This window comes from Excalfactoria chinensis, chromosome Z, assembly GCF_039878825.1.
Source record: "Excalfactoria chinensis isolate bCotChi1 chromosome Z, bCotChi1.hap2, whole genome shotgun sequence".
Lineage (NCBI taxonomy): Eukaryota > Metazoa > Chordata > Aves > Galliformes > Phasianidae > Excalfactoria > Excalfactoria chinensis.
Genome location: NC_092857.1, coordinates 22421511 through 22436431, shown reverse-complemented (window position 1 = coordinate 22436431; position 14921 = coordinate 22421511). Strand labels below are relative to the sequence as shown.

The 14921-nt window shown below is 44.9% G+C and overlaps 1 protein-coding gene across 3 annotated transcripts in view; it reads left to right on the top strand.

Annotated features, from left to right (window-relative positions):
• Positions 1-9562: 9562 nt before the first annotated feature.
• The window catches only part of PDE8B (phosphodiesterase 8B), a 70847-nt gene continuing 65488 nt past the window's right edge, over positions 9563-14921 (top strand). For 2 of the 3 annotated variants that reach the window (XM_072358880.1, XM_072358879.1), the window contains exon 1: positions 9838-10225. In XM_072358880.1, the coding sequence (XP_072214981.1) occupies positions 9944-10225 (282 nt within the window). In that variant the 5' untranslated portion in view covers positions 9838-9943. Of the gene's footprint in view, positions 9582-9837; positions 10226-14921 lie in introns of those variants that run through there. The other variant, XM_072358881.1, reaches the window with a different exon arrangement.

Genomic DNA, 14921 nt, shown 5'->3' with positions numbered 1-14921 from the left:
AATTTTCTTGTGATGCCTAAAATGAATGCTCTTAAAATAATGTGATAGTAAAATATATGTCAGTTGATATTCAACAGCAAATCTCAGTGCCAAAAGGTGATATTTGTTTGTGGGGCAGACAGCAAAAAGAGTAGAGAATCATTACTTGAACTGTTTTCTCTAGCAACTTGAGCAGTGTTTCTCATGTACTGCCTGATATACCTCATGAGGTGTACATTCCATACTGGAGTATATGAATGGCTGTGAATGACTGAGCATCACTTAATTCTGCCATAGGGGCTCATTGAGCTAAGCATTTCTGCTCTTATAGTTCTTCTCAGTGTAGCATGGGATGTGGTGATCAGGGACACGATTTAGTGGAGGGCTGCTAGAGTTAAGGTAGTATGGTCAGGTTGTGGTTGTACTCGATGATCTTTAAGGTCTTTTCCAACTTGAGCAATTCTATGATCCTATGATTCTATGATTGTATTCTCTTCCAATTTGCTGTAAGTCTATAGAGAATTGATTCCCTTGATGAGTGTTTGCTTTTTGTAATGATTACAGCTTCCTGGCTTGTAGTTTACAGATTTTCTTATGCTGGAGTGCTTTTATACTCCATTACTTTTGATTTACCTGGCAAGGACGTACAAGATACCAGTCACACTTTCAGTTGAGAACACAATAAATTGATTGTCTACCAACCAAATGAGCCACTCCAAGGCAATAAAAGACACTACTGTACATTTCAGCTTATCAACTGTATAGCTGACTTAAGATATTATGGCATTGACAAATATCACAAATATCACACTGTAAAAAATTAATTAGGATGAATTAAAAGCAACTCAAGTAACTGATACTCTTTGAAGTCTATAGACAGCAAGAAGATTAATGCAGGATCCTGCAGCCTTTCCCTCACACTAATTGTCCCAGTAAAGCCAAAAGGCCATTAGAACTATCTGAAGCCTGATGGAAAGTCTTTGAACTGAGAACTCTCATTCTCAATAGAACAGAAGTCTCTTCATGCCGCTCTCTTGTTTCTGCATGCCAGAGTCAAGAATGGGACTGTGAGCAATTCAGCTGCTTAGTGCTTTTTTTGTTGTTTGTTGTTGTTGTTTGCTTGTTTTTTTTGTTCAAGAAGTTCACAGAGATAAGTGCAGATGATATGTGCAGGTGGAACAGGATTAGGGGAACAGCTTGGAAATGCAGTGTAAAACCAAGAGCCAGGCACCTAAAATGCTGCATAAAGCCCACTGCTCCTTCAGCTTCATCTGCGCCTTTATATGGAGCGGCAGTTAATTGTTTGGGAATGCAAATTTATTGCTATTGTTCTTGTTGCTATTGTTGTTATTAATTATTATTACTACTATTATTGAATGACGCTTGCTTCTCTGAAGAATGGTTCTTTCTTAGCTAGTGACAAAAGCAATGGTTTTTTGAGTATGCATCACATGACATCTCTGTCAGGCAGTGTTGTATTCACCCAGCTGTGTTCTGCCAGAGTATTGTTAGATATTTGCCACAGCTTCCAATGACAATCTTCAATGATTTGTCTCTGTTTGCCCTTGTGACTACCTAAAAACCTGAGGAGAGATTAATACAAAGTCTGTGTTCAAGCACCAAATGAGAGAGAAATCAAACAAAACAAAACCAACACAACAACAACAACAACAAAACAGCAAGGATGCAACAGTGTTTTGTGCTCTAGTTTAGCTTACAGTCTTGTAATCTGTGGTTTTTTTATATTAATATTGGAGCTTACACGTAGATTATGGATGTTCATAAATATTGTTCATTTTAAACAGCTGATTTTGAATGACTTATCTATTGATATCTAGCAATAATTTCAAGGCTGACCAAACAAAAATAAAAATAGTTTTTTGCTAAAGAACACAGAAATCCTACTTCTACCTAAGAGATAGGAATTAAATTAGTGAAGGAAACTGATGTCAGGGAAGTAAGGGAGGACTTATTCAGTAGGGACGGGTCAATCTGCAAGACCAAGAATCTTTTGTACTTTGCTAAATCCAAACAAATGGTCAAGCACAAACTTAGTCTGAGCTCTGTAGTCTGCTTGAGCCCAAAGCCTCAGAGCCAGTGCAGTGAGCATTTTGCTTGCTCAGGAAACGTGAGCTCTGTTGCTATCACGGCACAGGAATTTTGTTCAGGCAAAAAGGATGTGCTACAGAAAATGCATACAAGGAAACAGTCAAATAACTACTTTCTTACTATTGGCATAAGTGTAATAACTTCTCAGAAATGGGCTCCTCACAAACTAGTTTGTGGAAGAGATTAATTTTAATGGCAGATTTATGCAAAGGAAATCAAGAGGGCAAAATGTTAAGAACATAACTGGCTGGTGTGGAGGAAGGAGGGAAACAGAAAGAAACAAGGGACTTCTAGAGTGATAAAAATGTTGAAGATTACCTTCTTGATAGTAACAGAAGAAAGTCCCAAAGAAATTAATATGAAAATGCAGCCCAATGGAGACTTGAAGTCTGTGTACATTACCCACTAGGAGGCACAGTGTTTGCATACTAGAATTTAAAGTTATTACTCAGGACACTAGAGTGTACTTACAATGCTCTCAGAACACAGCAGAGGCAAATTAAGAGAGATGAAATGGATTAATAAAAACGCAAATAAAAAGGCTGTAAAGTTCAAATGAAGGGCCTAATTCCATTCCTATTAAAATATAAACAGCCACATTCCCTTTAAGTCCAGTAGGATTAGTATACTGAGCCTGAATTAGAGTCCATACTGCATCCTAAAATCTATACGTGTGGAAAATGTAATGAAAAAGCAGACAATTAACTTTTTATTTTACTTCTAGATCTAAAAGGAGATTAGGGAGAGTAATGGACTACATTTGGGCTGCTCCTCCAGAAACAAAGATTTAGTTACTTTTTGTCTCCTGTATCACTGACATTAGTGCCAGCAGCCCAGACTCAAGTCACAGGTGAATAAAAGGCAAGTGGAGCTGTGCTTGTGCTCTTTGTTTGTTCACAAAAACCTGTGCTGACAGAACAGCTGATGGAGGATAGCATCCTCCATTGAGAGTGCACCCCAAGTGCCATTTGCCTGCCACATACCAAGCATGGTTGTTAGGAACAGGGCTAATTTTGCTGTGTTTCCAGTGTCAGCTTCTCAGTGCTTGCCTGGAATTGACACTGGCTGTTCTCAGCATTCCTCTGGCAAGCCCTGAAAAACCACGTCAGCTGGAAAGTGCAAGGAGAAATGCAGGGAAGATCTGAGTGGAAGCTGCAAAAGATCTCTGCAGCTGTGTCTAAACCTTCACCTCTGTGAGCACTTCCAGACCCTGTGTCCAGATAAGCGCTGTGCCCTCATCCTGATGTGTTCCTTAGGTAAGGTCTGAGCACATTCCTGCCCTTCTCTTATCTTCCTGTGTCTTAGCTGGAAAGGCAACTTGGCTGTACAGAATGGCCAGAGCAAAAGGCATCCTTTGGTTAGTTCTTGACCTGTTCGCCTGAGGAAGCCAGGGTACCAAGGCAGGCTGCGACTCTTGCTGCAGCACTGCTAGTGTGAGCGTCCTTTGAAATAACTAGGCAAAGCTGACTCTGGGGTTTGCAGTTAAAGGCTGATTTACACCAGTTTATACCTCCTTTGAGACTGACCTGTGCTACAGGCCCAGATGTCTGAGAATATGGCTAATACCAAACCTGTCCAACACTCTTGATTGCTCTGAGAAAACAGAAGGGACATGCACTCCCAGACAACAGCTCTTGCGTATGTATGGCCACCTGACCTCCAGTTGAGTACATTTCAGTGTATGTTCTCTCTGGGATTGCTGGGGAGCTTCAGCAGAATTGTGCTTGTTGACGGTGTTTCTTCTCCTGAGGAAGCAGAGCAGCTCTACACATCCCTGGCCTCAGTCTGACACAACTTGCTGACCCATAATGTTTCTGCTGCTTCTCTGAAGAACTGATTTTATGTACAGGTTTAGTGCTCTTAACTTATTTTGTGACATGGCTTGTTTTGTAGGTCTTTGGATAAGCAGTTACCATGACGTAACCACTGTTTGTTCCACAGCTCCCAGTCATCTTCACTGCTGCTTTATTTTTGTGACATTCAGGGGCTCTCCTCTGCCTTGTATGCAAAACTTTGACTCTTTTGGTGTAGGGATTGTTTTGTTTTGTTTTTTGTTTTGTTTGCTGAGCATCTTGTGCAGCTCACTTGCTGGCACTGGGTTTCACTATGGAGCAATGACAGTATCAACCACAGCAATGAAGTACCAAGAATCAGCAAAACTCCAAAATGGAAATCAGCAACATACTGCTTTTGAATCTTAAAGGAGAAAGCAACAACGTGAGAAAGTTAAGTCCAGTCAAGCCCAAAGGTATCATTCCCAAGGCAATGCATTCTACCAGCATGGCGCTTGTTGCAAACTAGACTATCACAAAGATGAAAATACAGCATATCTTGGGTCACATCTCTGACGTCTGTGATTTGCCCAAGGTCAGGGTAACGCTACCCTCTCTTAACCCCAGGTTGTTTGTTCTCCCTCTCTTTGATTGAGGGGCTGGATTTTACCTTAGATATCTCTGGACACAAGCGGTCTGCTCCATGGATGGGTTTACCCTCTCGAGGGGCTGTAAGGGTTTGCCTTTTTCCAAAGGCTACATAACTACTAGCAAACTGAAGCAAACTCAGCTCCTGATTCATTTTACTTTCCCCATTCTAAACGTTCCCATTCGGGTCAGGAAACGAACAGAACGGCACGGGCTGGAGGCTCGGGGCAGCCGGCATCACCTCCATCCCGTGGGAGCGGCGGGGGCTCCGCAGCCCGGCCCCGGGGTGGTGCCGGCGGTGGGTCCCGCCCCGCTCACCTGTGAAGGTTGGCCGGCCGCGCTGCTCCCGCTCCAGCTCCAGCCCGTTCCTCGGAGGATGAACGCATCGAAGCTGCCGGCCGAGCCTGGCAGAAAGGTGAGAAGGGGCTCTCTCCCTAGGGAAGGGCTGGTTGGGGCCGGCGGGCAGAGGCCAGGTGGGTCTTCTGCGCCTGGGGAGCTGGGAGGTCAGAGCTGGCCGGGACCGGAGCCTGGTTGCAGCGGATCCAGGTGGAGGTCTGTCTGCCTGCTGCTGCTGAAGCCTGGGCCCGTCCAGCGCAGCTCAGGTCGCCGGGAGTTGTGCTCAGCGGTGCACCGTGCGTAGAGCCAAATGCATTAAGCACCCGAGCGGTATTTGCTGTGCAAATATTCCCATGCAACAATAAACCGATGGGGAACAGTTGTTACTGAAGTTGTAGCAAGCGAATAACAAGCTGATGAAGAGGAAATGACCGGTGAAGTGTTGCTTGGGGATTTTTGTTGGTGCTGTGGGTTGCTCTTTTTGACTCTGAGTGTTGTGAAGTAGGTGGTTCACTCCTGCTCAGAAGCAAACCAAAGAGCTTGATGGAGAGCAGGAGACGTTTAGGCTTTGTAAATGTGATGTGATCGTTGTTGCCCTACACATTTTGCTTTTAACTGCTGGCATCTGACCAGCATCCTGCCAAGAGTTCTGCTCATTGAGGGGATTAACATTAGCACATAACGGCAGTGCTAGTGACCAAAGCATGTGTCTGTGTTTCTGTACATTAACTCTTCCTCTTCAGAGCCAAAGGGTATCTGTGTCTCTCAAGAATGTGCTATCTGATCAGTGCTGTGCTAGCCCTTTTTAGGGAAAACAACTGCAGGTGTCTCTCCTGGAGGGAATCTCTGCATCCCAGAGTACTCTGAGGCAGCCTCTGGCTTGGGCTTCTGCCCATCAGCACCAATGTGCAAAAGCTCAGGACTGCACGTTTACCTGCCCCAGGGGAGAGAAACAGCTGCAGACACAGGAGTGCAGCCCTGCCTCACTCCTGCAGGTAGAGCTGGAGGTGAAGAGCAAAGGAGGGCCCCTGCCTTTCTGCAGTCTGCCAAGCATTTCTTACACCAACACAGGCTGCTAGTGGAAGGGCAAATGCTCTAGGGTCCCTCTTCAACCCTGCTTGGTTGAGCAGGATTTGGTACTGGGCTTCTCTGTGACTCAGTCTTTCCACTTGCAAAATATCCATAGGGCAAAGTATTCTGTGTACTTATGGTGAAAGCTGAGATAGCTGCTGTTGTTCAAGCCAGTCAAATATGCCTGTGAAAGAAGACCACTTTTGCTCAAAAGTTTCATGATGTGATCATCCCAGCAAAACTATTCAGTTTGAGCAGTATCTGCCCCAAATCATCTTATTGTAGTGTGATATTTATTCATTAGCACTCATAGAATTTAGTATACAAACACAGAATTTAGTATGCGAACACATAAAACACATAATAAATTACAAAATAAAAATAAATAGCCACAACATTACTTATCAAAGTTATGAAATAGAGGAGTTTTGAGCAGAGAGAAGAAATACAGGACTTGATTTTACTTTCTAGCTGAACTGGAGGAAACTATTTGCCTTCAGTAGGTTACTCTTGTTTACACTGGTGTGAGAATTGTCATATAGCTGTGGGCTGAAAGATAAAATTCTGCTCTTCCTCAGGCAGCAGAAATAACCCTCACTCTTGTATTTAACATCTTCCTTTTTTTCCAAGCCATGTCATTTCTTGTGTTGTCGATGAGTAAAAGCATGAGGTAAGCATCTGATAATTTGTTATTACAGAGCTGCATTTTTTCTTGGTTCGGTTTGGTCAGCTGTTGTTTTGTTTTCTTTTCAACAAAATAGAGGCATGCATAGAAGGCTTTCATTCTAGCTGCCGTGATTATTTTTTCCTTGTATCTGTTTTGAGTTACAAACACAGCATGTGGTCTGACTAATTTAAATTAATATTTAGGTATTTACTTTGCTCCCATTTGGGTGTGCATGTTAGTTTTTAGTGTAGTTTTGAGATCCATTGGACCAGTATGAAAAGGCTGAGAAACTGTTGAGCCTCCTCAGAGCCTTGTAAATTCTTTTTAGATATACAAGCTTATTTGTACCTTCTTAAACTGGTTTCACTGCAAAAGAACCATGAACAGAGGTAACTGTCTTCAAACTCTGGCTGTAAAGTACCGGATTTTATGTAAAATGTGACCTCCAAAGTTCTATGTTCTTACTGCAATGAACTCAGATTTGCAGATGTTACTTCCAATAGCACCAACATAAGCTTACCAATCTATTTGTAGCAGGGGCTTAATATTGAGAGTGAAGCCTGTGACTGGATTTGGAAGGGATGCAAAGTTCAGAGGAGGGGAATTGCAGGTGTAAATGCCACAGTGTGTGTATCTCTTGCTTTTTACTGGAAAAATAGACAAGGTTACACAGATGTTCTGCTGACGTCTTCCAGAATCACTCATACACTTAAAGTCACTGTGCTGAAATTAGTCCTGTAAGAAACTGGTTTCCTGTACAGTGTAAAATTTCTTGTATGTTTGCAATTAAAGCCAGTGCAGGATCTTTAATAGTGGAGAAGTGGGTGCATATGCCTATCTTCCAGTGGCTGGATGCTCTGGCTGAATGCTGAGGCCATATGAAATACACAATTCTGTGGGCAGAATCTGCATCACTGCCCTACCTCCTGTAGTTCCCTGGTTGAATGAGCACATGTTATTTAGAGTAAAATCTTCCATGTTAGTGGCCATAAGTCGGGATAAGTAAGCCATAAGACATGGTACAAGGATGTATGTATGCGCATTACATGTTCCCTCTCTGCCCTGATCAATAAATCTATGTCTGTCTTCTCACAGGCAAGATGCAGCAAGAGCACTGATATTAGAAGAGAATCTTTAACACGCCATTTATTCTCCTGTTCTAGCTGCAGACAGTCATCCCATTCCTCTGCATCCACTTACTTCGCCTCACTCTCTGCTCATACTGGTCATCACTTACATGTTCCATTCCTCAAAGTTCCTCCTGCTGTCAGACAAAGCAGCCGCTCTCCTTTCTGCTGCCTTTTGGTTGTCCGTGCAGTTTTCTATCTTGCATTGTTCCCTTCTCCCAAGCATTCTAGCACTCTGCACAGGCAGTTTTGTTCCTTTGGTGGCGATCCTTTCCCATTAGCAAATGATCAGTAGAACAGAACAGGGAGAGCTACTCAACAGCTGCATTTAGTCAAAATTTTCCAGAGATGTGACTTAAACTCTATTCGTACCATTAAATCTCTGACAGGTATCGTGCCCAAACAAGGGAAGCCCACATGAGAACAGGCAGGTGCCTGCAGTGCCGTCTAGAATAAATAGCAAAATTGTAACAGCTCAGTAAGAACAATATATGAATGCTGAGCACCAGGAAGCTATGGAAAGCAAAGTATTCCCTGACTAGTGAAATAACACCAGATCTGTTTGAATAAATGGACTGCAAATAGCTGAGAACATAATCTAGGATGTGACGTGACATCTTCAAAGTCAAAATAGAGTTTATCCCCACATTCTTTTTTTATTAACTAAGTCTCAACCTAAACAGTCAACAACTGTTTGGGGTCTTTTTGGGACACTTCATTTACAATGCATGCGTGGATTTCATGTGGAACGATCCTGGTTCTTTTCTAAATCTCTAGTGTGGCCCACAGCAAGAAATTCAGATGCTTCCACTAGAACCCCAAGATCCTTTTCCTCCATGCAGCTTTCCAGCCACTCTGCCACAAACCTGTAGCAATGAGTGGGGTTTTTGTGACCTCTGGCCTCAGCCCACCAATCCTGCCTATGGAATTTTACAGGACATGTTCATCTGTATGTGCAGGACATGAGCCATAACTTTGTGAACTTAGGCAACAAGTGGGGAAAAGACTACTGAGAGAAATGTGATTGCTAGGGCCAGGACAGACGGGCTCTCTTCGGAAAGCCATAATTTGTCCTATAGGATGGTAATCTCAGACTGGTTCTTGATGAATGACTGAATGTCTGTATTGACACAGTGACCCGTGGAATGGACTGGCACAAGCATCAAGTAGTCTCCTTATGCTGATGCATTTTGCCTGTGAAGCCGTCACTCCTGTAGTAATGAGTGAACTGGTCTCTGATCAGCACAAGACTGCTTTTGGTGCACCAGGAAGTGAAAGGAAATGCTCAGAGCGTGTTGTTTGGCATCACAGTACTTAGACCAATCATTCTTCATGTTTCTAGTGTATTTACAATGGTTATTAAAAATTGGAGGGGGGAAGAGTGACCAAACATCAAGTGATGCTCCAGGGAATGGAAAGATGTATACAGACATACTGTTTGGTAACTGGATGTTGGGTAAACCTGGTGTTAGACAGTAAGCATAGAGACTGGATGACAGTATTGGTTCTTGAAGGATTTAACAGGTGCCATGGGAAGCAGAGGAGTTTAAACTAAAATGTAGAAAAGACTTAAGAACCGTAGTTAGCTTTCACCATCTGTGACACTTCACCACAGAAAGCCAAGGAGGTGTGCAGATCCCTATTGGACTCAGCCTGATGGTCCCTCTAGGACTGGATGCAGGGGCTGGTACTTACTGCATGTACAAGCTGAAGATGCAGGAGCAGCTCTGAGCCCGGATTGAAAGGCAGCATTCATAGCTGTTGAGCAGTCCTGGCCTTCTTCCTACACCTGCAGTAGATGCTGTGTGGCTCCAAAGTCGTACCTGCAGTCCCACAGAATAACTGACGCTCACTTACCAATGGCTAAGAGAAGTAAGCGCGGTCGGGTTTTTCTGCAGGAGCACTTTGGAGAGAGCTTTAGCAAACAAAGCAATTGACAGAACGGGGCCGAGAGGACCGGACGGGGCCGAGAGAGAGCTGAGAGCGGTGGGGCGGCCCCAGAGGGGAGGGTGCGGCGGTCTCGCTCCGCCGGGCGGGCGCGGCGACGGCCAGGAGGCGTTGCGGGCGAGGTGGGCGCCGTACGAGCGGAGCGGCCGGGGCAGAGCTGCAGGCTGGGCGGCGGCGGGGGGTGGTGCCACGGGCAGCGCGGCGGAGGGTGGCGGCCCCGCAGCCCCGGCGGGCGGCAGGTGGGAGCGGGCCGCGGCCGGCAGTGAGCGGAGCGGGGCGGGGGAGGGATGGGCTGCGCGCCCAGCATCCACGTCTCGCAGAGCGGCGTGATTTACTGCCGGGACTCGGACGAGTCCAATTCCCCCCACCAGACCACCACCATCTCGCAGGGTGCCGCCACCCTGCACGGCCTCTTCGTCAAGAGCGACGCGGCCGACTCCATCCCCGCCGTCCTCGCCTACCAGAGCCGGCAGCCGCCGCCCTGCTCCGGCCCCCGCCGCAGGGAGCCCAGGGCGCCGCGCTGCTGCGGCATCGAGGCGGAGACCCAGACCAGCAGCGCCAGCCTCAAGGTGAGCGCCGAGCGGAGCGCGGTGGGAGAGCCGCCCCGGCGCTCGGGTGCAGCTGGCCCCGCTGACTCACCGCTCCCTGCCCTCCTGCAGAACCCCAGGGCTGGGAGCTGTGCGGTCGGATGGGAAGGGCTGCTCCCGGCGCTGCAGTGGGTGGCGGGGAGCGGGCGTCCGGGAGAGGTCCGCGGGTTGCTTCTCCTTAGAGAAACGCGCCTCCTGGATGCTGAGCTCTTCCCTTCCTCTGTCGGTCAGAATGAGCTGATGCCGTCCTTATCCGCACGGCCGGCAGCCGCAGGGCTCCGGCAGCGGGCAGACAGCGGCCGTCTGTCGGCTCCACTGCGAGCCGGCGGGGCTGAGGCAGCGGTGAGCGGACGGTCAAAGGGCTGCTCCGGGATGGTGATCGGACGGCCAAGGGGCTGCTCCGGGATGCTGCGCTGACTGACTCACCGCGTGCTGCCAGCGTCGTGGGCACTGTTATCTCTGCGAGGGTTCTGTTTTGCAGCATCGTCCCGCTCCAAAACTTGCTCACAAAACAAGCGGTGTGGTGATCCCAGCGGCACCCCGGGGTGCTCCTCCTCACTCGTATTAATAAAGCCAGGTATCGTGCCGTAAAGTCATTCTCTGGGATTAAGCAGATGCTAGTACTCGGTTATAATTAAGAAATTAGGAGATTAGGTAAGCTTAAAATATACTCTGTAATTAAAAATATAAATCAGAAAACATCTGATGAAAACATAGGTTAGGTCACAGAAGAAAGAAGAACGACCAGAACAACTGAACCCACTTCAACGCATGAAGTAAAACTATTACATCTGTTGATTTTTTTCCACTCAGAGAGGGGTGCTTCTCGAGATAAACTACAGCTTTTCAAGATGCAGAATAAAATAATTGCAGAGAGTAGAAATTATTGCACAGTTCTTTGCGTTGAAATCTGGAAGGAGGTTCTGAAAGTGGTAATACCATTTTTTGTTCTTAGGGGTTGTTTATACTTTGTTTACATTTTTTACTGTTACACCATGTGCTCTTGTAAGCAAATGTACTTGTCAGCTTTCTGGTTGTCAGAAGGGAACGTATTTCACATGTCTCTGAGCTTTGTAATTGGCATCCAAATGTCATGGCTTCAGTGCTTTGCACAAGCGTGGGGACCCATGCTCAGGGAGATGGTGCTGTTCAACTAAGAGCTGCTCCAATGATGCAGTGGAAACGTTTCCATCTTACATGAATTAAGATCTGTCAAATATTCTGCACCATTTTAAAACCAAGTCAGAGCTCCCCATTTCTGCCACCACTCCTCCCACTATTTCCTCTGGGACAGTATGTTCTTTTGTGACCAAAATGAGGTCCGAATATTACAGAACTATCACAGAGGCAAAGTAATATTTGGTATCTGGCTGTAAAAAACCAAAAGAGCATGGAACTACAGTTCTTCAATTAGATAACAAAATGTACTAACATTTGAAGAAGTTTTCTTTATTTTGATAGGGATCATGTGTCTAGCAATACCTGAGGGCTTCAGCTGCTACAGAGCTTGGTTGGTTTTCTCTGAACTGAAAAACTGCCATCCTTTTCCCATGTTTCATTCTTAATGATTCCATGATTTATGTATTAGCTATGGCCAACTGATAATCATGATGTACATGAAGCCACTGCACACAGTAGATGTAGTCTTCTGTGATGAGTTGACTGCAATACCAAATCCTACTTGCAAACGATGCAAACAGTATCATGGTGGTAAACTATTAACATCTCAAACCTTTCATTGGCTTTTACAAAGACAGGATGCACTTAGTTTGCTCAATTGAAGGCTAGTATGAGATGATAGTGAATAGCTGTTGCTTGATCCATTGCCTAAATAGCACCAGTTTTGAAATGCAACAATACCAGCTGTTCAGCAGGAAGAGGCTTCTTGGATTTCTTTGGTGATTTGAAAAGATAATTAAGTATTTTCACTGTGAACAAAGAATGCAAATGCATATTTTTATTATGGCCAGTACAGATCCTGAGCGAAAGTATATGTGTAGAGGGACGCTTCTTGCACACTGTGGTTCTTAAGCATTGGCCAGAGGACTACAAGAACAAACAAGCTTCACAGCTCTTATCACTAAAGCATAGCAACAAATGGGAAAGCATAACAAACAAACAACTCCACGGACTTCAATTGATTGATTACTTTATCCTCTTCTTGAAATGACAGAAAGCTTCTTTGTGGAAGAGACAAATGTGTTTATGCACCTTCCATGGAAGTCAGTTGCAGTGGAAATAGCTTTTGACAATTTTCAGGCATTTCCATATAAAAACCAAAGCAAAGCTCAGGAATAGAAAGAAATGAAATGGACCAGTATCTCTAATATTGTTTCATGAGAGGAGATCTTGTTGCTCTCTTCCAGTATAGGAAAGGTGCTTACAGCGAGAGCGGGGTTGGTCTCACTGGTGACAGGTGACAGGACCAGGGGAAATGGCCTCAAGTTACTCCAGGGTAAGTTTAGGTTGGATGTCAGGAAACACTTCTTTACAGAAAGGGTTGTTAAGCACTGGAATAGGCTCCCCAGGGAGGTGGTTGAGTCACCATCCCTGGATGTGTTTAAGATCATTTGAATGTGGTGCTCAGGAACATGATTTAGCGGAGGGTTGTTAGTGTTAGGGTACTGTGGTTAGGTTGTGGTTGGACTTGATGATCTTTAAGGTCTTTTCCAATTGAGCAATTCTATGATTCTATGTTAAGCTCTGATGTGGAAACACTGAGGAGATAATCCTCAATGTATCAAACGCATAGCTTTTCTGATTTACTTATCAGAAATGATGCAGCTGTCGATTACAAGTCTGAGGACTTCAAAGTGCTATGGAGAACAGTGAGAAACTCCGGTACTGGCAGAGCTATCCCAAGGTCCACAGGCCCTGGTGGAATGCAGCCATATGTACTGCCTTGGTCTAAAGTACATTTCTTCTCTTTAAAGAAGTATTATGTCCAAGACTGCAAAAAGTCTGTACTGTAGTGCTGGTACTTCTTGTTTTGTTTGAACTGTACTACTGTGTAACTACGGGCTGGTAGTACATTCTGTAGTATGTGGGGTTTGTTAGACACAGAGTAAGCTTGAAAAACAAAGCTCTAGACAACACCAGGAGATGCTGTCTTGCTCTGTGACTCAATGTGGCAATCAGTACACAACTTGATTTGACATCCAAGACATCACGGTTCTCTTGAACATAACTGTGGGACTGCAGAGCTGGGAAATGAAAATTAGGGGTGATCCGAGTAGTATTGGTATGTTGGAGCTATGTGACAGTGCAGGCTATTTTCAGTTGAGCTCAGCTGGTCTGTGAGAGGTGCTGGCTGGAATAACTCTTGCCATAAAAAAAAGTTGCTAATTGAGAAGTGCTTTTCTTGGACTAAGCCTAGACTTCTTATAGGAGCACGCTGGAGTGACTTTTGCCAAGATTTGCCACTCCATATCTGACCTTTTCATTCCTCCTTAGCAAGTGCTATAGTTGTAGTCTTACACACTGACAGTGGAAGTGTGTAGACTGAAGAATAAAGAGAACAGTGTCGTCAGAAAATAAGTTGCTTGGCAAAGGAAAAAGAGCAATCTGACAGGTTAGATTTACTTGGCAATGAGTCACGCAACATTCTGGACTTTGAGAACTACTCTAGGTGATAGACATTTCTGTCATTTTATATTTGCCTGTTTTTTGTTCCTTTGTTTCCTTTTTCCTTAGCTGGTATAGGGAATGTGTTGTAAAGCTGTAAGAGATCAATCTGAGTCAATCATTTGGACACCGAATCAACAGTCATCTCCGTATGACTTCACCCCCATAAGTCTTTAAGAGCCCAAAGTATCCAAGTAATAGTAGCACCTGTTTCCTTTGTTGCACTATTTGCTATGTGCAAAATAAGACTCTGAGGCTTTATTGTTTGAGGAGTTTGATTTGGATCACTTGTCAATTTTTATTACGCCATGACAGCACTGAACACAGAGGAGAAGGGTTTCAAACTGACCACACAAGTGAAAGAAATCATGCAAACTGAGACACTACGCAGTGCATCCTGAGAGTAATGCATGTTCTTGGGCTGTAGAAGGTAAACTTGAATCCCCATAGTTGATAATATCTCTCTGTTTCTGTGTGCTTAATAATTACTAGGGTGTCATACAGGAAATGGGTGCATCATTTCCCCTCTTCTCTCCTTGGGGAGATGAATAACCTAGCAAGCTATATCATACTAACAGTGGTGATTGGTTTAGAAAGCGAAGTAAGTTGGCAGCTTTAGGCTGTACAACCAAACCTCACACCTGCTCTGCAGGTACTCTAACCTAGAGCAAAAGTGCCAAACACCTAAAGTAAACCTTTCCTTACAGATGGCTTCTCGACATCCATCATCAGCTTGCCCTATTGCTGTAATGAGTGTCTAGGTATCAGCCTCTCTGCTGTGTTCGATCCTCTTGAGGGATTTTCAGCTTCTCTTTATTTCAGGCAGGCTGCTGTATCTCTTCTGGTTCCGTGAGTGTGAGTGGTCCTAGATCAGGTAGCTGCACACTCAGGGGAATAAGAATTGGTGAGAGGGAGTGGTGAGACAGATGCAACATGGAGCCAGGTGTGAAAAGGGCTTCATTTTCCTCTGATGTCACCTGCGGTGCTGACAGATTTCAGGGTATTTTGTTTTTGTAGACCATTCTCTGCTTGTATCTCCTGGCTACCTGTTGAT